A 26,717-nucleotide genomic window follows, 5' to 3' on the forward strand; every position below is an offset into this window, starting at 1 on the left:
AATATCCTATTTTAGTATGTCTTATAAAGATAAACTTGCTTTGTTTGTAAAATATATTTGTCAAAGTACACACTTGTTTTGACCTTTAATTCCACATTCTCCTGTTTTGCTAATTGTATTTCCGAAGGGGATTTCAAAATTAATTGGATGAATGTAATAAAAAGGTACAAACTTCTAGTTATAAGATAAATAAGAACTAGAAATAGAAAGTACATATTAACACTTCTGTTTGTTATATATGAAAGTTGTTAAGAGAGTAAATCCTAAGAGTTCTTACCACAAGGAATTTTATTTCCTTTTTTTTTTTTTTAACTTTGTGTCTATATGAGATGATGGATGTTTATTAAACTTATTTTGGTAATCATTTCATGATGTATGTAAGTCAAATCATTAGGCTCTACACCTTAAACTTATACAGTGCTGAAGGTCAATGATATCTCAATAAAACTGGAAAGAAGAAAGTTATTTACTTTTAAAAATCTAGAGACAAAAAAATAAGATTCCATTATTAAAACTCAGTCCTGATTTTAGCATGAAAATGTTCAATATTTCACCATGAAGTATTGCCAACTACAGAATCACCTTTTACTGGTTGAGAGAGATCTCACATTTCTAGTGGCTGAAAGATTTTTTTATAATTAATGTCTTTTGAATTTTGTCAGATGCTTTTTCTGCATCTATTGAGATGATGATAAGATTTCCCCCTCCCTTTTTTCTCTTAATACATAAATTACCTTAAATGATTTTTGAATACTAAGCAAATTCAGATCATTATATATACCCTTTTACTATATTTCTGGGCTAGATTTGCTAATATCTAAGGAACTTCACATCTAGGTTCATGACAGATATGGGTGTGTAATTTTTTTTACTTGTAAAGTCTTTGTCAGGTTTTGTTGGGTTATACTGACAATTTTTCCTCTTCCTTTATGTCATGAAAGAATTTGTGTAAGAATGGTTTTTTTTTTTCCTGAAAAGTTTGAGAGAATTCACCATCTCTTACTTAGGAATGGAAATGAGAACTAACAATTGAAGTCATCTAAGCCTGGAGTTTTCCTCATGGCAAGATTTTAAATTACAAATTTAATGTTAAAGATATATGGATTTTCAGATTACAATTTTTTTATTGTGTCTGTTTTGGTAATTTATATCTTAGAGAATTTGGTAATTATCAAATTTATATTGTGTATCATATTCCTTATCCTTTTTATATGTATAGGATCTATAATGATACCTCCTCTTTCATTTATAATTTGTGCTTTTTCCTCTTTTTGATCCTGCTACTAATTTTATTACTTTTTCAGAGAACCAACTGGTGTCTTTGTTCATTTTTGCTATTGTCTTTGTTCTATTTCATTGATTTCTGCTTTTACATTTATTACCTCATTCCATCAACTTATTTTAGTTTTATTTTCTTGAATTCTCTTAGCTTATTAAGGTAGAAACAGATAATTGATTTATACCTCTGTTCTTTTCTAATATAACCATTTAAAGCCATAAAATTTCCTCTAAGTATTGCTTTAGCTGCATCCCACAAATTTTCATATGTTGTGTTTTCATAATCACTCAATTTAAAACATTTTGAAATTTCTTCTTAATCAAGATAAGTCATTTTATCTCTTCATGTTTCTGTTTTTTCATCTCTAAGATGAGAATATTGTTATTAAAGATATTAAAGATATTGTTATTAGAGATATTCATCTCTAGGGTCTGTTTAGATTTACTATTTTCTGATGAGTGGTTGACTAAATGAAATAATAGTTTTTAATTATCCATAGCATGAAGTTTGCCTTTAGAATTGGACACATTTTGACATTTGGTCATTTTTATTTTAGCACAATATGTACTGAAATATTTTTCAAAGCTATTTTTATTATGAAAATATTTGAATTTAGAAGATGCTACCCAGTGACTTTCTCCAGGACTACACAATGCTATTTCGAAGTGAAACCATAGATCATATTCATTGACAATAGGAGACAGAAGTCAAAGTTATCCAAACATAGTAATATATTTGATCTCTATGTCTTCAGAATAAAATCAATGATGAAACATTAAAAATAAAGAGCAATGTTGAGAAATCAAATAATCCAAAAACACAAAATCTAAAAAAAAAAAAAAAAAAAAAAAAAAAGAACTTCTCTAAATAGAAATGTGGCATAATAAATAATAATATGATCTTTGCCCTTGGTTCCTGGCAGAGAGCTTCAAAAACCCATGGAAATTCCTGAGTCATAGGAGACTCTTTGTTATGCCAATTATGTGACTCATGGCGGATCCCCTAGGTAGCTTCAAGATCATCACCAGAAAGATCGGCCACATGATTAGTGGGTGGGAACTTTGGGCCAGCCTGATCTGGGAGGAAAGGAGGACTGGAGATTGAATTCAATCACATGGCCAATAATTCAGTCATGCCCAAGTAACAAAACCCCCATAAAAACCCTTGATACCAAGGCTCAGTGGCCCTTCCTGGTTGAACACACTGGTGTGCCAGGAAGGTGACAAGCCTTGACTCTGTGGGGGAGAGTGCATAGAAGCTCCACCCTTCCAGACCTTGCCCTATGCACTATATCGTTTGCCTGTCCCTGAGTTGTAGAGCTGTATTCTTTACAGTAAAACTGTAATTGTAAGTATAACACTTTCCTGAGTAATTTGACTCATTGTGTTGTAGTACCACAAATGGGAGTGGAAACAGAACAGAAACATGATAGGGGATAAAATGTATACTTATGGTAGAGAACATTGGTCATCCTCCATATTGATGAAGTATAAATTCACATTTTAAGAGAAGACAAGAAAAATTTAAACATAAATTTTCACTCTGCTAGTTTGGGCCTCCTCCCTCCCCTCTAGTGTGCATTGTGCGTCTGCATTGTGTTAACCAGACCTCCCCAATGGCAGAAATACCTGCTCAACCACAAAGATCAATTTTTCTCCTCTGGCACCAGCCATGTAACTCCTTAGAAGATAACATTTCTTTCTCAATCTTGTAAGGGGTCACAATGACCCATCACTCACCTTGTACATACAGACATCTTTAGTGAACTTTATGTACAATACCAATGTATCATTACCCTTAAAGACAGCGATTGTTGCAGAACAGACTGGTCAGACGACCTGGTGAGATGCTGGGCTGCACCTAATGGAAGTTCTTAGCTTAAATTTATATTTATGACCTTATTAGTTTTACCAGCTATATTACTTGAATTCTGCCTATTTTACAAGATTATTGTGTTTTGCATTACCAAATGTGTGACTAAGCCTCAGATAAAATTAATGATGATAAGGAGACTTGAAATGATTGATCAAATATACAGTTCTGTAAGATAAACAATTGTAATGGTGTAAATTTAGATATGGGATGAAGCAACAAGAAGGAAACATTTCCTGGACCATAACAGACTAGTATGATAGGCATTCCAGAGGTTTTTGGCCACTGATAACAAGGTTTAGTCCAATAACAGTACATTGAGTGGCCTATCAACAAAATCCTCACCTGACCTGGGGATGAGCATTCTTAGACCACTGGTGTTGAAATGTCTCCCAAATCTTGGTCAAAGTTAAGACTGAAAGAGAGGGATTGTAAAATAAAGAATGCTGCCCACCATCCAGCCCTACAAGAATCAAGTCACTAGCCACTATAGTTGCTGACCTACAGTCACCCTGAAAGGAACTCAGGGCGAAGACCAGGATGAGGCACTTTGTGCTGGGGGAAAACCGACAGAACTGGCCCTCAGTTATATATTTTCAGGAGGAATTTTTTATGCACTTGGCTTCTTGCATCTTCCCATACTTAGAAAAGCACTACAACCATTAACTAAGGTGTCTATTCCTCATGACGAGCAGTAACCTTTTACTGAGATGTGTGCTCATTGCACGTACCCCTTCACCAAAATCACTTATATACTAAGCTCCCCCTTTAGTTCTTAACTCTTCAGAACAATTCTCAGGGCTCTCTGAGGGACTGTCTCCCAGGTTATGATCCTCACTTTGGCTCAAATAAAATTTTCTATTTCTTTCTTAGGTCGACTATTGATTAATTTTTTAATTGACAATATCCAGGCTTGCTTTTTCACAGAACAATATTATTTTTTGTAGTTAGGCATGTGTTCACCCAGCTAAAAACTATTTTTCTCAGCCACCCTTGCAACTATGCATGTATAACTAAATTCTCAACAAGATGTATGCAGAAGTGTTATATATCCTCCTTTCCCCCTTTTGTGATGACAGCTATTTGCTATCTCTGCTCTAGCATTTTACCTTTTAACAGCAGATAACAACTCTAATTTGCTTAGTTCTTTCTCTCTTGAGAGTGGCATCTGAGATCCAAGACTTGACACTCTTTAAAACATGTATTACATTACCCAGGATTATTTAATACATTTATCTGAAAGATTAATAAATTCTGCCTAAAGTCCCAAGAATGTGTTGTTGAAAGCTAGTTGATAATAGTAAGTCACAGAAGTCCTGGATTCTGTACAGAAAAGATGTATGTCAATTTGTACAGCAGCCACTATTTCCAGAAACATCTGCACAGACACAGAGTGTGAAAGAGGCACCTGTAGGAAAAACTCCTCCATCAGAGCCATGGTCCATCGGTGGTGCAGCTGCCAGGATTTGGCTGGGTGACTGATGTCTGCTGCATGGAGAATCAGGGACATGGTTTTGGCTCTGTCAAGCCTGTCAAAATGAAGACATGCTCAAATTATCAGAATGAAGTAACCAATTACAGTCTTTTCTGAGTGTAAGCCCATAAAGCTTTAACATGAAAAATAAAATAACTTACCCTTCAGGTTGCTGCAAACTGTTTCTTATATTTTTAATTTGCTGGAAGTGACCCGACATGTCTGTAGATAAAACCATTTCAATCACTAGGTTCCGAAGATCCCTGTAGAGTCATCAAAAGGCAAAAGGTTTATTTGGTCCTTTATTGTTCTCAAGTGGAACATTTCCTTAGATATTACTAATTACATTTCATTATTTTCTAATGGACATGAGCACAAAAGGTGCGACATCTTAAATGTAAAAGAGCTAACGGAAGTTTGGCTTTAGGATGTTGCCAGGAGAGTGAGCTGTGAATGATGCCCTTTAACATTTCCTTTTAAAGAACTGGATATTCCTCCCCTACCTACCACCCTCCCCCACTCATAATTTCAAAATATTATTTTTTAAAATAGTATCAGAAAGGATCTTAACCAGTTTTAAAGAAAACCTATTCTGAAGACAGAATTTACTATTAATGATACCATCACCATTTATTTAGGATCTATTCAATACAGGCAGTGTTCTAGGTGCTTTAATAGGAGAGGGTACTATTGTTTTCCACCAGATGAGACTGAATTGTTTGCCCAGTCACACAGCTAGAACATAGCAGAGATAAGATTCAACCCCAAGGGTTCCCACTACCCAAAGCTGACACTTGGACCACTCCAATGTGCCAAGTTCCATCATAAGAACTCCAGAGAAACTGACTACAAGGTAAGTGAGGATTCCCTGTTTAAGCTCTGAGGACCCTGATCCTACATATCCTAGACAGAGTTACTGGTACTGTTGACATTTTGACCAAGATACTGCAAATACAGTGCCAATATCACAAAGTCTATGCATGAATAACTCATTCACACACTAAGCAGGAGATAAGGAATGACAGCAAGGGCTTGCATGTTCTACAATTTATTGCTTGCTCAGTACAGATAGATTAAAAAAAAGTCACTTATACTGGAAATCATATTTTATTTTCATTCTGTGGTGTGGCCAGTAAACCAAATTACAGGTATGTGGTAAACATGAATTATGATATTCTATCTAAAGATGGTATGATTGAATGATTTGTTTTGAAAAACAACCACATATTAGAGATTCTGGCTAAAAGTTATGGGTGTTCAATTCAGTTAGGTATTTAGATGGGAGCAAAGAGAAATCAAAACTCAGATTACTTCATGTTCATGATGTTGGATGGCCTGCTTAGAATAATACTTTTACCCAAATATTAAGGGAGTGGAAGCTATTACAGATGGTACAATTATTCTCAATTCCATTTTTCTTCTAAATTATGAGATACCCATGTTACAATAGCAAATATACCAAAATATTCATGTTAACTACAAAAAATGAGACAAAAGTTTCATGAAATGTAAAAAATGTGATTAATACATACTTTGCAGACAAGTGATGTTAAAAAAGAAACTAATCCAAAATGGAGTCACTTATGCTAAGCCCACATCACCAAACCAAGACTTGATATCTAACACAATTATAGTTTTGACCTCCCCCAGGAATGGAAACCTAAACTGGTCCATTCTGGAATTACCTAATCAGCACTAGTCAGGTAATCCATCTGATAGGTCCCTGTCAACCCCCAAATGAAGGTGACCATGCCTGAAAAAAATCAGCTCTTTGCTAGAGTAACTTCCTTGTCTTGCCTCTTTTTGCTTATGGAAGTCTGCCATTTTGTACAGCTATTCAGAGCTCCCTTCTATTTGCTAGATGAGATGCTGCCCAGTTCATGAATTGTTCGGTAGAGCCAAAAAGATTTTTAAATTTTACTCAGTTGAATTTTGTTTTTTTAACAGTAATCAATAAATGCTAGATATTATCCACGATTAACTAATAATAATATACCAATAAACTAGGCAAACTAGTGCACGAGGGAAATGTTACTTTATTTATGATTTTTTCTTGCCAAAGCTTTAAAATTATTGCACATATGGTTACTAAAGTTACTTTAAGACATAAATAGATATGAGTTATAGTCTCAATTAAAAAATGTTTTAAAAAAAGACATAAATAGATATGCAAACAGAAAACCTACAAGTCTAAAAAGTTATCTATATTTTAATTCCTGGTAAAATGTTATCAAGGTTGTATTAGCAAATAGATAAACCGTAGCTTTTTGAAAATAACATTGGATCTATTACATTCTTTGTCATATCACAAATCATATGATAAATTAAATCAAATCAAATCATAAACCTTGTGATATTATGGTATTTGTTAAAACAATTCTATTAACCCATTCAATTAGGATGTTTTTATAGTAACTTCTCAGTTACTGTACAAAAAATGTCATAAAATATAGGAGTAAATTATTAGGATAAATATTAAATATATTAAAGAACAAAATGTAATGGAAAAAATATCACATTGAAATAGCAACAGAATCAACTTTGAGAAGGAAAAAGGCTAATTCAAAGGAACAGGAATAAAAATTAAAAACAAATGTTATCTCTAAGAATGATAATCACTGATGAAATAATTTAATATTCTACATGTAAACAGTCAATCTCTCGGACTTTAGGAAACACCTCTGCACCTAAGTCCCTGCTTCCACCTCTGCCCTTCTATTTTCCACACACCCAGAAGTGGTGGCTTTTACAATTAGATCCTGACCTTGCTAGGCTGGACATCCATCAGGACTATTGTTTCCTACAGAATAACATGAGAGGCCTGAAGTGGGTTCCCAAAACAAAGTGCCTCCTTCCCCTACTTTAGAGTTTTATCTACAGTTACAAAAGTGAGCCCCTATTTTTCCTACAGTTGCAATAGTGGCCTTGAGAAACTAGGCAGTTTGAATATTTGGAAAAGTAACCATGGGAAATTAGGACTTGTTTTAAACCCTGAATTAACTTTTTAATTATTTATTTTAAGGCAGATCTTAATCCCAGGTTACTTCTTTTCTTTGGACATTTCTTTTAATCTTGATTTAAAGGGGGAAAAAAAAAACCCCAAACAACCCTTTGATATTTGCTTTTGAATGAGAACCTTTTCAGCCCATTAACTGACTTGTTTAACGAGATCTTTGTTAAAGTTAGAGGCTTTTTTATTTTTTATTTAGTTTAAGTAGGACCCATAGACTATTAGGGATATATTTACACTTAAAAAGTCTGTTTATCTGGAATTTATATTTAATGGGATGTCCTTTATTTTTGCTATAACTGGTAACCCTACAGTCAAACAAAGGGGATGATGATAACCAAGATCATCAAAGAGAAAGGAGGAAAGTTTATGATGCTGAGTAGTAGAGGTGCATCTTGTTATTTTTCCCTGCACTGCAACGAGCAACACTGTTTCACGCAATTTTTTTTTTTTTTTAAGGAGACACATGCCTTGGAGAAACACGTAAGATTTCCCTCTGCATCTAGGTCATTTTAGTATGTTATACTTGGAATGTTTTCCCCCAATAGTGAATTATTTGTTGTTGTTGTTGTTTTTTAAAGCTAAACTCCACATATAGAAAACTAATATATGAAGGTATCAGTATGACACTAAAATTTTGAATTCATTTAGGACCACATATTTGTACAATTGAGCAGAGCTTCATTCTAGAGAATATGTGATTATACATCTTAAGGTATTTGTTGTGTGTTACATGGTCTTATGAATTGCCTATGATGCATATAGACATTTAATTGGCCTTGAAATACCTCAGCTCCATCTAACAGAGCCTGGTTCCTAAACAGAGTCTTCTAGGTACCAATCTTCCTCAGTCATCCATCCAGTCAAGGGGAACTGAATTGTAGTGTGAGTAAAGGATTGACTTTCATCTGTTTTCTTCACTTTAAAACACATAATTTAACTTTTTTCCTGAAATTAAATTACATCTAGGTTTCCTCTGAAACTCACCTCCAGTCATCTTTGGATAAATTTATCAGGACATTCATTTCTTCTTCTTGCATAAGTCGATAAGCTGCACTCACATGGTGATTTTCAAGGACAGAGCGATCATTATACAAAATGGCAACATCTGACCTAAGAATTAAAAACAAAATGCTCTAGCAGAGGATTTCTTTAGACCTCACGAATGTCTAATAAAAATACTCAAGTCATAAGACATCTCATCAGTAAAAAAAAAGTCCTATATTTGAACACCTAAACTCATGGAGGTACTTAGTTTCCCTTCTTTTTTCCCCCTAACTATATGATAGTTAAAAAAAAAAAAAAAGATTAGTTTTTTTTAGAGCAGTTTTAGTTTACAGAAAAATTGAGCAGAAGGTACAAAGATCTGCCATATAACCCCTGGCCCTACACATGCATAACTTCCCCCATTACTAACGTCCTCTACCACAGTGGTACATTTGTTAGAATTGATGAACCTATTTGGACATCATTATCACTCAGAGTCTATAGTTTACAATTAGGGTTTACTCTTGGTGATGTACATTCTATGGGTTTGGACAAATGTCTAATGGCATGTATCTATCATTATTGTACCATACAGAGTATTTCCTCTGCTCTAGAATCCTCTGTGATCTGCGATTTATCCTTTACCTTCCATCCCTTCAACCCCTTGTAGCCACTGATCTTTTTATTGTCTTCAAAGTTTTGCCTTTTCCAGAATGTCATCTGGTTGGAATCATAGAGTATGTTGCCTTTTCAGACTGGCTTCTTGTACTTTTTAGTATGCATGTAAGCTTACTGCATGTCTTTTCATGGCTTGATAGCTCGAATCTTTTAAGTACCAAATAATATTTCATTGTCTGGATGTATCACAGTCTATCCATTCACCTACTGAAGGACATCTTGATTGCTTTCGCATTTTGACTATTATGAATGAGGCTGCTATAAACAATGGTGTGCAGGTTTTTGTGCAGACATAAGTTTTCAGCTCCTTTGGGTAAATACCAAGGAGAGTGATTGCTGGATCATATGGTAAGAACATGTTTAGATTTGTTAAGAAAGCCATATCTTCCAATATGGTTACATCTGCATTACTACCAGCAATGTGTGAATTCCTGTTGCTCTACATGCTCACTAGCATTTGGTGTTGTCAGTGTTCTGGATTTTGGCCTTTCTAATAGATATGTAGTGATATCTCATTGTTGCTTAATTTGCATTTCCCTGATGACATATAATATGGAGAATCTTTTCATATTCTAATTTGCTATCGATATATCTTCTTTGGTTTGGTATTTCTTAAGGACCATTTTTAAATCAGGTTGTTTTCTTATTGTTTAGTTTTAAGAGTTCTTTGTATATTTTGCACAATAGCCCTTTATCAGATGTATCTTTTGTAAGTATTTTCTCCCACTCCTTAGCTGGTCTTCTAATCCGCCTGATACTGCTTTTCATAAAGCATAAGTGTTTAATTTTAATAAAGTCTAGCTTACAAATTATTTCAGTCATGAATTGTGCTTTGGTGTTGTATCTAAAAAGTCATTGCCACACCCAAGGTAATCTAGGTTTTATCCTAATTTATCTTCTAGGGGTTTTAGAGTTTTGCATTTTGAGTTAATTTTTGTGACGAGTATTAGGTTTGTATCTAGATTCTTTTTTCTTTTTTTTTGCATGTGGATGTCGAGTTGTTCCCACATCATTTGTTGATGAGTCTACCTTTGCTCCATTTTATTGCATTTGCTCTTCTGTCAAAGATCAGTTGACTCTATTCATGGACATGTATTCCTGGGCTCTCTATACTGCTTCATTGACCTATTCATTTATTCTTTTGCCAGCACCATCCTGCCTTGAATACTATTGTGTTATAGTAAGTCTAGAAGTTGGATACTATCAATTCTCCAACTTTGTTCCTCTCCTTCAATATTGAGTTGGCTATTCTGGGTCTTTTGCCTCTCGATGTAAACACTAAATATGCTTGTTTATATCTACAAAATAACTTACTGGGATTTTTTTTGGAATTGCATTAAATCTATAGAACAAGTTGAGAAGAACTGTCATCTTGACAATATTTATTGAGTCTTTCTATCCATGAGCATGAAATATCCCTTCATTTATTCAATTCTTCTTTGAATTCTTTCATCAAAGGTTTGTAGTTTGCCTTATATATATCTTGTATATATTTTGTTATATTTATACCTAAATATTTTAATTTTTAGATATAATATAAATGGTATTTTACATTATCAAATTTTGATTTTAATTAAATTTTAATTTCAAACTCCACTTGTTGATTGCTGGTATATAGGAAAGAGATTCACTTTTGTATAATAACTTTGTATCATGCAAATTTGCTATTTGCTATAACTGATTATTAGCTCTAGAGATTTTTTGGTTGATTTTTTTAGATTTTCTACATGGATCATCCTGTCATCTTTGAACAAAGACTTGTCTTATGTTTTCCTTCTCAAGCTGTATACCTTTTGTGAGCTAGGACTTCCAATATGTTGAAAAAAAAGTGGAGAGAAGGGACATCCTAGCCTTACTCCTGATCTTAGTGGGAAAGCTTCACCATTCTCACTGTTAGGTATGATGTTAGCTGCAGGGTTTTTGGTAAATATTCTTTATCAGGTTAAGGAAGTTCTCCTCTATTCCTAATTTACTAAACAATTTTACCATGAATAGTTAGTGGATTTTGTCAAATGCTTTTTTCTGCATCTTAATATGATCATGTAATTTTTTTTTTAAGAGTGTTGATACGATGGATTACTTTGATTGACTTTAATGTCAAACCTAGGGATAAATCCCACTTGGTTATGGTGCCTAGTTTCCTTTTATTATCATAATTTAAATTATTTATGCCTTTTCCTTTCAATATGTATTCCAGATACATGTGAAATAATCTAGATATAACAAAGAGAGAGAAAAAAATTACCTAACATCCTCAGTTAATTTATGAATGAATCAACCCCTTTGTACCTATTCCAGATAGTTGATCACTACCTCTATTCCCTTGGACTAAAATTACTCCGGGTAGAGGTCAGAGGAGACAACGAAAATCATTTGGTCTACTTATGATTCTATTTTTTCTCCCTTATAATGCTGTAATTCAATTTGAGCATTATAGGCATTAAACTGAGAAAACCATTTTGTAAAACAAAACTTAAAATGTATGTTTCACTACCAATTTATAATGGATATTATATTTTAAAATTATGAATTCATCAACAGAAGGTTTTTATTTCTCATCTCTTGGTATTTTCCTATCATTTTATCATCAAATAAAGTACTTAAGTTGCATTGTTGAAATTGGTATTCTAGCATAATCTGTGAAATATTCCAGGTGTTCTCAGATCTGTATAATGGAACCCTTGCTTCTTTTTTCTCTGTCCTCTTAGGTTGCCAGATCATTTTGCGAGTGTGGAATGGAAGCAGAACTAGCATGTTGAATGGTAAACCCACCCATGTAAGTTGGCAACTTGGAGGTAGGCAACAAAAATAGCAAAAGGAAAGTCAAGGTGAAACCTGTAACAACTTTGCTACCACGTCCACCAACACCCAGTATTTTCTCCCACTTCTCCTTCCTCCTGATAGATACATTTTTATCAGCCCTAAAATTGCCTCGTTAAGACTTACTGTTTCAGGCTTTTCAGTGGGTAGAGACCTAGATATAACCTGGTACTGACATTACCAGTGAATGTTTACCAAAGAGTAGACAGAGACAAATAAAAGAAAGAACTAAGGAAACTTGACTTCAGTTGTAAGCAACCTATTCGAGATCTGTATTTAATACCCTGGCAGACAACCCAAGCTTGATTATTAATCCAACATAGGGGAAACGACCTATTAGGCAGTAGAATAATTACTTCCTTTTTTGTTTCTAGCACCATCATGAAAGTGGAATAACATATGTATTTGGCTAATAGCACATATCTCCAAAATAGTTTTCCTTTTAATAATCTCAGCCTTGGCTTAAAAATTTCTTAATCAATAATCATAGCTCAATACACAGAAAACTGAACTAGGAAAGCATACATGCAATCCTTGTTTAGGGGAAAGTTAAATAGATCTTGCCCAACTATCTCCAGGAATTCGCTGAGACCATGGAGACAACTGTTATCTGTGAATCACACATTTTATATCACACAGCCTCAAATCTAGCCATGTCAGGGTTTTTGCATGATATGACTCTAAGAATCACTATTTCTTTTCAGTAACAAGCAAAGATGTATTTTTGAACCAGATTTAAATGTAGCAAAGTATGCATAATTTCATCTCATAAATACAATAGGATTCTGAGAATATCGCATGGTCTTATTATCTGAGATAGTAGTCTTTGACTGCTATGGAAAGGACAAGACTCTAAGCAACACCCAGTGTCCATGGTAACATGCAGCTCGGCATTTTCTTTGCACAAAGAAGACATTATTTCCATTTATTTATACTTCCAAGGATTTCATGGATTATAATGTTGGTATTGAACTCAAATCTAGCCTTGCAGTATGTTTTAAATTATTTTTTAGTCATTTTGCATCATCCAGTAAATAGGTTTCCATATTAGAAAAGCAACTCTAAATCCAAGTAACAATGAGTAATCTAAAATAGAATCAAATTACTAATACCAATGATATAAGACCTTATTTCTCCTTGGACAAAATGTGGAGCTGATAGTGAGAGTTACAAAAAGCACATCATATTGTTGCATTTGTCGTCATTACAACTGTTTTGTTCATAGAAATTTCAAGTTCTTGTAGAATTAATTCATTAAATAATTGATTCTGGTAGACAATTTACAAGAAAAAAGTAAAATACTAGACTTTCCCCCTATTTTCTATACAGAATTTCTTAATATGAGATGGCAAAAAGTGTAATCTTCTTCATCCTCCTCCTCCGTCTCCTTCTCTGCCTCATCCTTTTCCTCCTCCTACGTCTCCTTTTCCTTCTCTGCAGTCTAAAGTGTAAGTAAATTAAGACTCTTCATCCAGTTGTAAACAAAAAATAGAAAGAGAAAGTTAGAAGTGATAATCTAATACTGCCGCTAGAGGCCAGTCCATTGCCTTCACTTTTCAAAGTAGAAAGGGCAAGAAGTATTCACTGGTAACAAATCACTTGCTCCCTTCTCCAGTTCCTAAAGCTATGATCTTACACAGGGCCCAACTCGGTCATGAGCTGTCTTTAATTAAAATCTCACTTATAATGAATATGGTGGCCATAGAAGAACTTTTGATAAGCAAAAATGACTTACATAGTCATACTTGTGTTAACACAAATAAAAACAAAACATAACCCTACAGTCTGCAAACGTGTAGGTTAGTAACATCTCTGCTGTTCAACCAGACTTTAAGGTCTTCACATTCTGTCCATCTGGGAGACTGTGGCTAGATAGAATGCTTTCCCCAGCATTTCACTGTTTGAATTTCAGCTCCTCTTCTGCCTGCATCAAGGCACCATAATGTCCAAGCCAATTCATTTCAGGCTATAAAATATTGTGACTATTACATATCTGTCTCTGGCCATGGGAGCAGAGTTGTGTAAGTTGACAGGATTGAGTGAGTATCCCACTTCTAAACTTCTCACCCTGCTACTGCCAACACCTGACTATGCGCACATAGGTCATTTCACCTCCTGAGATTTTTTTTTTCTCTTCTTAAACTGTGAGGCTTAGACTAGATGATTCATATGTAGATCTCAGTCACTTTAGGGTGCCTTGAAGCTCTAAAATGCCTAGTATTTTAATAAAATGTATCTATGCTCCCATGTCAAAATAATAATAATAATAATAATAATAATAATAATAATAAAATAATAATAATATTTCACCTTCCTATAGGTGGAAAATCAGTTCTTAGAAATAATGCTATTAAAAAACAAATGAATAGACCACACAGAAACCATCACATGAACATTGATAGCAGCTTCATTTATAAATGCCCAAATTTGGAGGAAACCAAGATATCCTTCAACAGGTGAATAAGTAAACTCTCTTATATTCACACTGTTCTATTACTCAGCAATAAAAAGAAATAAGCTATCAAGTCATAAAAAGACATATAGGAAACTTAAATGCATATTGCTAAGTGAAGAAGCCAGCTTGAAAAGGTTTCATATTGTATGATTTCAAATGCATGGCATTTTGGAAAAGGAAAAACTATAGAGACATTAACAAGACCAATGGTTGCCATGGGTAAAGGGGGAAAGAGGAGCGAGGAATGAAAAGATGAAACACAGCGGACTTTTAGGGCAGTGAAACTATTGTGTATGATATATAATGGTGGATATATGGCATTATACAGCTGTAAAACTCACACAATGTATGACACAAACAGTAAACCCAATGTTTAGGTAAATCCTAACCCTATAGATTTTAGTTAATAATAATGTATTAATACTGGTTCATCAGTTGTAACAAATATACCACACTGATGCAAGATACTGACAATACATGAAACTGTGGGGTTGGGGGAGGGACTATATATGGGAACTCTGCTTTCTGTTCAATTTTTCTGTAAACCTAAATCTACTCTAAGAAATAAAGTCTATTAATTAAAAAAAAAATAACTAGGTTTAGTTTTCCCTCAACAAGAATAGAGAGTTCTACAGCAGTTTTGGAGAAAATCAGTCTCTCAAATTGTATCTCCATATTAAGCATCTGACTAGTGAAAGACATAGAAATTTCAGGGTCCTCTGTATAGAAGTGAATTGGATCCTGATGGGTCCTAGCCCAGATTCTGCCTCCCTGGGCACTAAGATCTTTGTGCAACCTAAGAGCTTAGAGCCTCTTCCTATTATGAACTAAAGTGTGTTCCCCCCAAATTTATATGTTTATAGTCTTAACCCCAGGACCTTAGAATGTAGCTGTATTTAGAGATAAGGTCTTTAAGGAGATAATTAAGTAATATGCAGAAAAATAATTTCAAGTTTTAACTTGGAAAAGGTAATACTTTGTCTACCTTACCTTGTCTGAATATGAAAGTTGTTTGTAGTTCCTGTATGCTCATAATCATGAATGGCAGCGGCAAAGACCATTGCTAAAATTTCCAGTTCAGTGAGCCAGTGCTGTTAAATTAAAGGAACATTCCATCATATTAAAAAGCAGAGTCAATGGTGTCTTCCTATAAAAAAACTTTCTTTGTACTCAGTATAAATCATCATATAAAATTGTTTTTTATGAATTTAAAATAATTTTTCCCTATTTAATCTCCATTAATTGTGCATAATGGATGCTTCATGAAGTCAGTGATTGTTTCATAGCTTGTAAGATCAAAATTCAAACCTTATAATTTTCCTTGCTAATTGGGAAAGAAGTAATTTCCTATGATTTAGAAGGTGAACTCTAAATGGATTTTAAATTCACAGCCTTACCAATTTGGGGGGGGGTCTCATGAAATCATTTATAGTTAAGTGATTTTTAACATATAACTCATACAACAATACAAAGTCTTTTAGCTCAATTTTTATAGAAGGCCCTACTATGAGAAAATTTTCCATGTAAGAGTTAAAAATATTCTCTTTGGTCATTAGAGAAACTGAATTTAGTTTTTATATTTAGAGATTTAGAAAAGTTTCCAAGAATTTATCAAATTTGCTCTTCTTAATATATATATATACCATATGACTATACAATTCAATTTAATAACAATGAAAGAATAAATGCTTTCACATAAAATCCAGACCACCTTCTTCATATACACTGATATTTTTATCAACTGGATGGTTTAACAAAATTTCTCTACTATTATAAGTCCATTTAGGTAATCCTATAGTTTATTCATCATTCACATTTTGCATAACATTTTAACTGCACTGTTCAATATGATAACCATATGTGACTATATAAGTTAAAATAAATAAAATAAAATAAAATTTACTTTTCCAGTCACAGTAGCCACATCTCAACTGCTCAATAGTGGCAAATGGTTATCATATGGAACAGTGCAGATACAAAGCATTTCCATCATCATAGGAAGTTCTATTCGTGAGAACTGCAAGTAGGTGGTACTTGATGGTAGGAAAGTAGGATCCAAAATGATATGGAACTTGCTCTTAGCGGTCTTATTCTGTACACTTGAAAAAAGACTTTGCACAAAGCAACAGAAAAATATAACATACAGTACATGCATACTTGATAAAAGGTCACAGAATAAAAGTTCCAAAGAAGAGCAAATGAGATATCTATTTGGTGGCAGTGGGTCTTGGAAGAAGGATGGACAAAGATTGGTAGCTAAATGCAAGGTTGGGAACAGAGAGATTCTAAACAGAAAGAGCAAATGTGGAATGATACTATAGGGGCCTGCAGAGCAACTGAATTGCTAATAGAACAATTATGTTGAAGAGTCAAGTGAAGTGAGATAGAGACGAGAGTTCAGAGTATGGGAAAGAGCTGATGTCAGAGCAGATGAATTAAGACTTTGGATAAAAGGCAAGAGGAAAACATTGTAGGTCCATGAGTCAAAATACGGAGGTGACATTGCTGAGTCTCATAATTGCTAAAGGCGCAGTCTTATCCACCTTGGCTCCTCTCACATAATCCATATGGTATTTAACACATAGTAGGAACTTAATATTTGTCTGCTGAATTGAATTTCACTAGTTTCGCATTAGGAGGAGGTAATAAGGGATAGTGGAGGGAAACTGTGGAATCAGACAATCCTGTTTTGTTTTTTGTTTTCTTTAATGGCTCAAACACAAAAGTAGCTTATTCCTTATTCACAAAAAAAATCAAGGTTTTGGGCTTTTTAAAAATATATTCAACTTATTTATTTATTTATTTATTTTTAATTTTATTTTTTATTGAAGTATAGTTGATTTACAATATTGGTTATATTTAAGATTTACAGACTTACAGACTTATTTGTGATTTTTAAAAAGCAACAGTATATACTACTATGATAACATAGAATATGAAGTTGCAATTGTAAAAATTTAAATTAGGAAGTCAGAGATGGATTTTAATTATAGATTATCTCATAAGCATTTAAAATTATTATCTTTCTAGTTGTCAAAATTGATTATACATGTATTTCCTATTTTTAGTCTCATTAACCTGTGCCTCCCATAAATAGCACTTCCTTCATGAATTCATGGCATTTATTGCCACACTATATAGTTTTAACAATTAAGTTTACATTATAAACTAGCTTGGGAATAGCTTAATTGAAAAATACATCTATTTTATATTAGTGACAGTAGAATTGGGGGCTTATTTTTATGATCTTAATTGACAATTCATTTTACACTGGTGTCAAATGAGAATTCTAACTCAGAAAATGAATGCCTAAATTTATGGGTTTTGTAAATAACTCATGAGGACAAGCCAGAGAGAATAAGGAGGAATCATTTCACTCTTCCCGACTAGAACAGTGGTCAGTATATAACCTAAGTTCTTCTGATTCCTAATGGGTGGAAATAAAGGGTTAACATGAAGAGTCATGAGCAATGTACACATTGTGCTTCATCTACACTGCAGGTTGTGTTTTGCCTAGAGAATTGCTCGGGTAGATTTACTCTAAAATGAGCAGTCCTCAAATTATGTCAGAGAGAGGCAGTGACTGCCATTTATAGCACGAACAATGTCGATGGAAAGGAAGGTGGAGGAACTAATGTTAACTGGACTTTTAAGCTAAATGGTCTTATTTAATTTTTATAATCATCTTATTTAGCATTTATTAGGTAAATATTGTTTCCTATTTGGCAGATAACAAAGCTGAATCCTACAGAAGTAAATCAACCTGCTAAAGGTCACAGAGCTCTCAAGTGGCAGAGCAGAAACTCAACCCAAAATCTATCTGATTCCAAAGTTTCTGTTCTTTCCACAGATCACAATATTCCTTCCTTTTGTGGATAATAATAGTTTTCATTATTCAAGGGAGGAAATGTGCTGAATACAGTCTTCTAAGTTTTCAAAAACAGAATTTCTAGATAATTTAACTGGATATACTGATGAGTGAAAGCTAATAGAGCTTTGACTTAAGACTTATGATGTAAACGAAGATCAGTATAAAGGCAATGTCCTCAAGGAACTTCCATTCCAGTAGAGAAGTTGCAAGAACAAATTTTGTATTAAACATTTTAAAGCATTCACTAAAAAAAAAGACATGATGTAATTTTTATATCTGAATTATTTAGCGTGTGTGTGTGTGTGTGTGTGTGTGTGAAACAGAGAAAGTATATATACATGTGTATGTATAGGGCTGGGAAAATTTCAGATCTGAACACCACACTGACCTACAGTTTCTGGAGTGTCTAAAAGGGTATAATTAACAACTCTTTTAGCCTACGTTTTAAGTAAGGTTGGACCTTTTCTTCTCTAACTCTTTGAATAGGCTGAGGTAGTTTGCTATAACTTACCTGATATGGAAAGAGTAAATTATAATAATATTAACACATAACACACATAAGCTAATATATAATATAATACAATAATTAATAATAATTTTACTGATATTAGAGAATCAGTTAATCACTATTATGTTCCAGAAACTGCGTTAGGTGCTTTACATACATGATGTTACTCCTCACTGTCCTACTATAAGGTAGTCAGCATTATTAACCACAGTTTAGTGATTAGGGAACAGAGGTAGAGAGCATGTAAGCAAGGAAGTCAGGAAGGAGGTTTCAAATCTATGTCATTGCTTTGAAAGCCCACGCTCTTTCCACTCTTCTAAACAGTGTTGTATTTACAAGAACATTTACAAGAACAGAATTCCCAAGTAGTTTGTAGACTAGAGATAGAGTGGCAAATTTTCTGTAGATTGATTGGAGAAAAATTGAATCATTTCAGAGTGTGGGGGGCTATTTCTCGGTGTAGTTTTATTCCAAAAGAATAGTTTTCAAGTTATCTGTCTTTCTTCTATTCTTTGTACTATAGAGAACACAGTGCCGGGCGCCCTCAAACACAAGTGTTCCCTTGCCAAGGCCCTCAGATTATTTCACATTCAAGGAGACATTTGGAAGTGGCTTGGCAGCACTCAGTGAAGCATTTGCCCTTTATCAAATGGACTGAGCTACTGCACACCCCTGTCACTGTGGCACAGGGCTACAAGTTAATTAAGTGACACAAGGAGATAGAGGGAGACAGGGTGTCCTAGCATCAACTCTGCACTGCCTGAGAGTGTCCCATATGACATTAACAAACTGAAGGCCAATGGCTTCATCACAAAACCTTTCAAGCAATGATCCTTTGAACATGAGGCAGGTGACAAACTGCCCTAGTCACCTGACAAGCGTTAGGCTACAGCTGGAGTGCTCTATAAATGTCACACTGATAAGACCGTCCTGGAACAGCAGGGCATCTACTCAAACACTAAGTGAACGACCCAGTCTTCTCCATATCAAACCAAAGGACAATGAATATTTCTATAATTTTTTTTGTTTCAAAGAACCAGACATTTATATGCATGAAAATTAATACTCACCTAACACTACTTTTTTATCTAAAGAAAAGCTTACTAAATAAGTTATTAAAATAACTTACCAAAACTATCAAGCTGGCAGTGTAACCTAGTTTTGACAAATAGTCAATAAATTGAAAATTCATTCTGCCTTTCTTTTCACCATCCATCATAAAACTTCTCATTAGTTTAACTGTATTTTCCTGATTCTGGACAACACTGACAGTCTCCCATTCAACTATTTTTGTAATGGACAAACTAAGAGAGCCTACCAAAACTTTTTTGCTAACGGATGAATAAATTAATAAATAAGTTTCCAACCTAAACCTGCTAAAGTAGAGTGAAGTTATATTTATGATTGTTAAGTCATGAGCCTCTCAAAAAGTGACTATGTCATATTTACTAAAAACTTCAACTTTTAAGAGCCATGCCAGGCTGGGCCAGATTACCCCAGTCTTCCAGAGAAGTTGGAATGGCTTATTATATCCAGGAACAAGTCTTCCTTGCAAGTCTGAGGGTAGATTCACATTGTGGATTTGAATTTCTCTATTTACCGGTAATATAGCATCCTTCACCTGTGCCATGTCACCTCTAGAACAAAAGTTCTGAAGCTGAAATAGGAGACTTTTCTGTGGTCCCCTTTACACTTGTGGTACATAAACAGAAATGTATCTCAAAATGATGAAATTCTGGCTACCTACCAGAATGGCATGTATCTTCTTATTGTACTTCATAATTAAAGCAGATATCTTTTATACAGAAGTAGGCATTCCTTTTCCATTCCATTTTGTCATGAGGAAACTTAATTAGTTTAGTTTCCATTTCAAATTAACACTTAAAGATTTCATTCGCCAGTTAACTTTTTCAAAGCCACAGAATTCAGGAAAGAGGAAATGCCAAACACTTGAAATGAAAACCACCTCACCACCAGATTCAAGACCAAGGCCTTAGAAAAGAAAAGCAAGTAGATCTAACCAGGAAGATGTTAAAGCAACTTTTTCAAGTGTAACAGCATTTGCAACTGTCAGGAAGCAAGCAGTTTTTCACCGTAATTGCTGTGCATATAAAACCAAGTGAAAGCAAAGAGTTCAAGAAACAGCTGTGACAATGAAGCCTTATTAAAGCAACAGAGCTTTAGAAGAATGTGTGTGTGCACAAATGCTAGAAAGGGAAACAGATAAAAAGAAAGTTACATATACTACTTTAAAAATTTTTACAATATTTCAAAGCTATATCTTTGAATACTTGAGTTTCTACTTATTATTGCTAAACTCTACTTCCTCCCTTTAAACATCAAGTCATAATCCTGGAATGAATGGTGACTAAACTTCAACCGGGGACCAAGTCTAGCCATGACTGCATCTGATTGGCTCAATGGACACATTTATACCTTAACTGAGTGATACCCATACATACATACATCTTGAAAAGGGAAAACTCAGTGTATAAGGTTAATATAACACATAATTCAGCTTTTTAGAAAGTCACCAGAGGGTCATGCCACTGCATCAGTGAAGGTGTTCAAACACCATGGAAGAGTACTAGTTACATAAATCTGAATGCCAATGACTCGTACCAATGAAAAGGGTGTGGCTTCTGAAATCTAAACAGGTAGGCAATGTATACTACTGGGTTTGGTGGAACATTCTACTTACATGACTTTTATGGTACTGCTTCAGCCTAGGTTGACACAGGAGGAATCAAGAATGTACTCAGGTTTGGGGATCTCACAGGGCTCACACCCCTCTGAACCCGTGTCAGTTTGGAACCTTAGAAGGAAGGACTGCTCCTCCCTTTTCACCTCTTGGGAGTCATCCTACATTCTGAGACAGTGCAGAAATTCCAGGCAGCCTCAGAGTTCCCACCATTTACTCATTGTTGTCCCATGATTGGCACTGCTGAATCATTTATTCACTCAGCAACTGATTCATTCAGATGCAAAGAGGAGGAAGGAGAATTCAGAAAAATTCACATGAATAATTTTCAAAAATCCCTATCAGGATTTGATTATAATTAGCAATGCATATATGTTAAAGGAAAAAAGCTACTAACGTCAGCCTGGATGATGAAATTAGGGAAGAGCACTACAACTAACTTTTATTCCAAAGACTTTTCTCTAGGTCTAGGTTTTTTTGGGAGGATTGATTCCTATGGGAAAAGGAATTTACAAACAAAAAATGTTATATAATCCAAATTTTGAAAAATTTTTTCACTAATTTAAAATACTTTTTGAAAAATGTATATTATAAATAACTCATTAACCCTACAAAAATCCCCAAAGATTACTATTTATAATACTTTTATGGGTATTAGAGACAATTGGAACTTAAGGTAACAGAATATGATATTCCAAAATAAGAAACTTCAGTCACAAAGACTTTCTTACCATGATACCTGTATGAAGCATTATGTAATGCACAGTTTGAGTGACATCAGCTGCATGAATCAAATTGTGATATGGGTTTTTGTACTTGCTGTAACCAACTTCTAAAGCTTCTGCAAAGGCAATTAGGCAAGAAACAGGAATCTGTGGAAAGTAATAATTATGATTATATTTTGACCAAAAGAGTGGCACTAAATCAACATGAGCACAGAAATGTTTGGGATGGAACACAGCAGTGAGTCAGATGTGGGCAGTAGTTTCTTGAAGTTAAATGTGGATTGTTCTGAAAAAAACACTTCATTAACCTGTCAGCTTTCGATGCTGAGAAGGATTGTAACCCCCAAGTGTTTAATTAAGACAGATGAAATAATAGTTTTACCAACACAGAATCTTTAAATTTTTGTGTCTTCCAGAGTCAGGTAAGAAGGCTAGTTCTTAAAGGGGTAAGATTTTTCCATTTACAACTGGAGAAGTCTAGTTTCTCTATCAGTAATTCAAGGGGGCTAAAATAAATGACCTGCCAGTACTGTCTAACTCTAAAAATACCATGATTCCATAAGTACAGGCTGTAGGATGCTCAGAAATCTGAATCAAATCTGTTGCTGAGATGGCTGCAAATGAAGTTAATTGGAACCCCTTTCATTTAAGTTTAAGGAGAGTTGCCAATAATGGTTCATTTTGTATTTTAGGAAAATCATACTTCTTTAAGACATAGCTTCTAATCTTTGCACTAATGTTTCATGAGTAAGTCAGAGGGATGTTTGTATTTTGTTGGAATGAGGCTATGATGGCCTTATGATACCCAAGTGGATATACAGATATGCCAGTGGTTTGTTGAGAATAGCTATATGATGAGGTGAACGCATCCCCTTAGTTCTGTGACTTGCCAACCAGAAACATTTTAAAATGAATTAATGACTCAGTGTTCTGGATTTTCATTCTTATTCAGAAAACTAATTCTAGGGGGAGGGTATAGCTCAGTGGTGGAGTGAGTGCTTAGCATGCAAGAGATCCTGGGTTCAATCCCTAGTACCTTCATTAAAATAAAAAAATAAATAAATAAACCAAATTACCTCCCCAAACAAACAAACAAAATTTTTTAAAACTTAAAAAAAAAAGAATTCCAAGAGCATTTTACTTTTGTTCTATATTTCTGACCTTGAAACGGTTGATAAGATCATATCTGGTAAATAGCTCATAAATCATAAACTTCAGACTATGTTCTCCACTTGCTTCATTTAAGGCAAACACATCAAAAGACCATTTATCAACATCCTGTAGGAAAGAAAGGTAAATATTTTAGATGACAATATCATATGGTTCTGTTTCTTTCTTTGAAAAACTCTTAGAAAGATCAAGCATTGTACATCCAGTGGGTCACATTTCAATTCAGCACATCAAGCTCTATTTTTACCGATGTCTGATATGGCAGGGACACTTAATACCTATGGATCCACAAAAGTGAGGTCAGTAGTGCTTAAGATCTTCCCCTTAATCCCAAAGATATCCAATTTGATGTAATAAGCCTGATAACACTATAATGCTGCCCTAATCCTTAATCTCTCTCTAAATGCATGCCATAAATCATTTTCCCAGAGTGGGCCTCATTTTAAGATAGAATTGCAGGTTATGTGGGTGATGTCAGTTGGGGGATAGAGGGAAGATAGCTCCAAATTTATCTTTCCCACCCACCCACCTGCTACACTGCTTGAAATTCCACCATGTAAGAGTAATTTGGTTTAAAACTTTGATATTTTATATCTCATTAAAGCTCCAAATGCTCTAGAGAGAGAGAGTACTCTTTATAGGTAGAGTAAGACTATCTTATTACTCACCCTAACCTTGGCTGATTCATTTATACTTTCTGCCAGGGACAGAGGGTAAGATAAAAGAAGTGGCCTCTTGATTGAGGAGAAGGATAGTAATTTTGGCATTTCAGGGAGTCTCCTAGGGAAGTGGTCAGGCCTGTAGGAAAACAGATTCCCTGGGAAAGAACCCCTGACTATGGAAAAGAGGGCAGTGGGCTGGTGTATCAAACCACTCCAGCTACATCACATTTATGCTGAAGGTAATTTTAGGACACAAACTTGCAAAGGAGTGCATGAAATGGACTTACAGCAAGTGATATTAGTACATTAGGGAGGCATTAACGTAAAGCTTGCTTTATAACACTAAATAAATCACTGAAATAAAAAAAAAACTAAAGAAATATAGCAGTCAGTTCTAATGATTATCAGAAACTATTAGTAAAGAAGATCTAATGTTTGCATACACACAGCAGGTTTGGTATTGAGCAGTAAGTGAACAGCCTTAAAGCTCTATATTAATATTGAATTCAAGCAGGCCCTGTTTAGAACTTCATCCATTTAACATGCTTTTACAGAGGCTAACAGTATGTGCTATAACATGCTGAAACTAAACTGCAAATCTGATAACAAATATTCAAACCATCTGTTAAAAGTATTTCTTTTCACAAACAGTAATAACAATGGTATTTTTAATCACTTGGAAACACCAATAAAATGTTTTGTGGTTTGCTTATGTGCCTCAATTAGTTAAATTCCTTGCATTTGGTCCCAATTTGATTCCCAAACACTTGCTTATCTGTTTGTAAATTTAAAATCTCTCACAGTTCTGTTAGAAGGTATTTTACCATCAGTAAAGCTCAAAGGAGGTCAACAAATCTCATCAAATCACAAAGCTAATACAGGAGAATTTGTTCATACTGTTACAAGGCTGTTATTTGCAGTTCCTGCTAGGGGTTTCCCACTGTGCACAAGGTTAGCTCTCCATTTCTTGGAGATTTTTATCAACAATGACGATTTACACCTGTAAACTACTGCAGATGTTAGGCTTTTACGTTGTCACACTGAAAACAAACAAGACAAGGAGGTATTTCAGGAAGTCAGAATTAAAACATTCTTTACTTAGTGATAGTTCTCCTCAACCTGCTAGTTCATATGTTTTCTCTACACATTTTAGAAAAACGTTACATTCTCTCATATCAAAATACTCTGTGAGTTGGTTTCTAAGCAAAATGAATAAATAAAATTTAGTAATTCTCTTGCCCACAGTTGAGGAAATAATGAAATCAAAACATCTCAAGAACCAAGGAGTATTAACATCTGATAATGTGACATTTCAGTTATATATTTGCTTCTTTAATAGCTTTAGAACATAAAAATGAAAAAAGCTTCCAAGAAAAACAAACTACCTTTTTAAATGAAAAGATTAAAGCCTAATATGCTGCAGAGAAAAGACAAATGCAAAGAGGTACTTAAAAGGAAATTAAAGAACAAAAGAAAGCAATATAAATTTAAACTAGGAAAAGAGTTTAATAAATCAGAAATAAAGCAACCCAGTGTATTCTGTTGTCAGTAATCCTTACATTCTTGGTTAATACAGGAAAACCCCCATAAAACTGTGAGAGGAGACAAAGATGAATTTCCTACCCAAATTAAGTGACAGAAATAAGGAAAACACACACACACACAATGGGGACGAGTAAGTGAGTACAAAACTTTCACCACATTAAATGTAAAGTTTTGACTCTAGTTATTTCTAACACATATAATACTACAGTTGAGCCTCTAACTAGGTAGCCAAAGGAAAAGCCAGAGATAAGAGAGATGAATTTCTTTTTTTGTTTTTTCTTAATTTTATTGTACTTTTAATATCTTCTCAGACCTAAAATTCTAAACAATTTTCTTCCATATAAGTTTTATCCTTTATCCATATTTGACTAAACCATGTTTTCATAACACATTCAATTCTTTCATAATATATAGTAACAAAATACATGTATTTTGACAAATTCTGGTGCCATTTGAAAATTGAATTCAAGATCCACTTAAATAAAGCATGAAGAAAAAAATCACATGTGTGTGTATATAGATATAAATATAGATGTCTGTTAGTGTAAATCGATCCTCATTTAAGTTTACAGTGGGTCATGATTTGGAACACATGACATTTTGTAAATGGTTACAATACTTTTTACATTCTAAAATGTAAGCTGTAGCAAAGACCTATACTCATTTTCTCCTAGCCATTTTAAGGAGATTTTAAAAAATGACTATTTGAAAAACTAAGATAATTGAAATTTTTTCACCTTTAATGTTACTATGACAGCTTCTGGATATGCCAAGCCAACCATGTGATAGGACTTTCTGTACATTCTGAAAAAGAAAAATAAGCATACATACAAAAATCATTTACTCAAAGTTTTCAACTATTTCTTAAAAACAAGGAAAAAAATTACCTTTGACTTGTTCACCTTGTATCATTAGTTACAAGCTCCCTTTGTGGCAACGATGATAACTACTGTCCCTGTT

The 26,717-nt window shown here is 34.1% G+C and overlaps 1 protein-coding gene across 7 annotated transcripts in view; it reads right to left on the minus strand.

The window, feature by feature from the left end:
* Positions 1 to 26,717, minus strand: part of PDE1A (phosphodiesterase 1A) — a 297,804-nt gene that overhangs the window by 38,507 nt on the left and 232,580 nt on the right. For all 7 annotated transcript variants that reach the window (XM_064484963.1, XM_064484962.1, XM_010991573.3 and 4 more), the window contains 7 exons: positions 26,495 to 26,561; positions 23,542 to 23,658; positions 22,387 to 22,527; positions 15,566 to 15,666; positions 8,623 to 8,748; positions 4,787 to 4,888; positions 4,560 to 4,680 (listed from right to left, as the gene is read on the minus strand). In XM_064484963.1, coding sequence (XP_064341033.1) covers positions 4,560 to 4,680; positions 4,787 to 4,888; positions 8,623 to 8,748; positions 15,566 to 15,666; positions 22,387 to 22,527; positions 23,542 to 23,658; positions 26,495 to 26,561 — 775 coding nt within the window. The remainder of the gene's footprint in view (positions 1 to 4,559; positions 4,681 to 4,786; positions 4,889 to 8,622; positions 8,749 to 15,565; positions 15,667 to 22,386; positions 22,528 to 23,541; positions 23,659 to 26,494; positions 26,562 to 26,717) is intronic.

The sequence above is a fragment of the Camelus dromedarius genome, chromosome 4 (genome assembly GCF_036321535.1).
Source record: "Camelus dromedarius isolate mCamDro1 chromosome 4, mCamDro1.pat, whole genome shotgun sequence".
NCBI classification, from domain to species: domain Eukaryota; kingdom Metazoa; phylum Chordata; class Mammalia; order Artiodactyla; family Camelidae; genus Camelus; species Camelus dromedarius.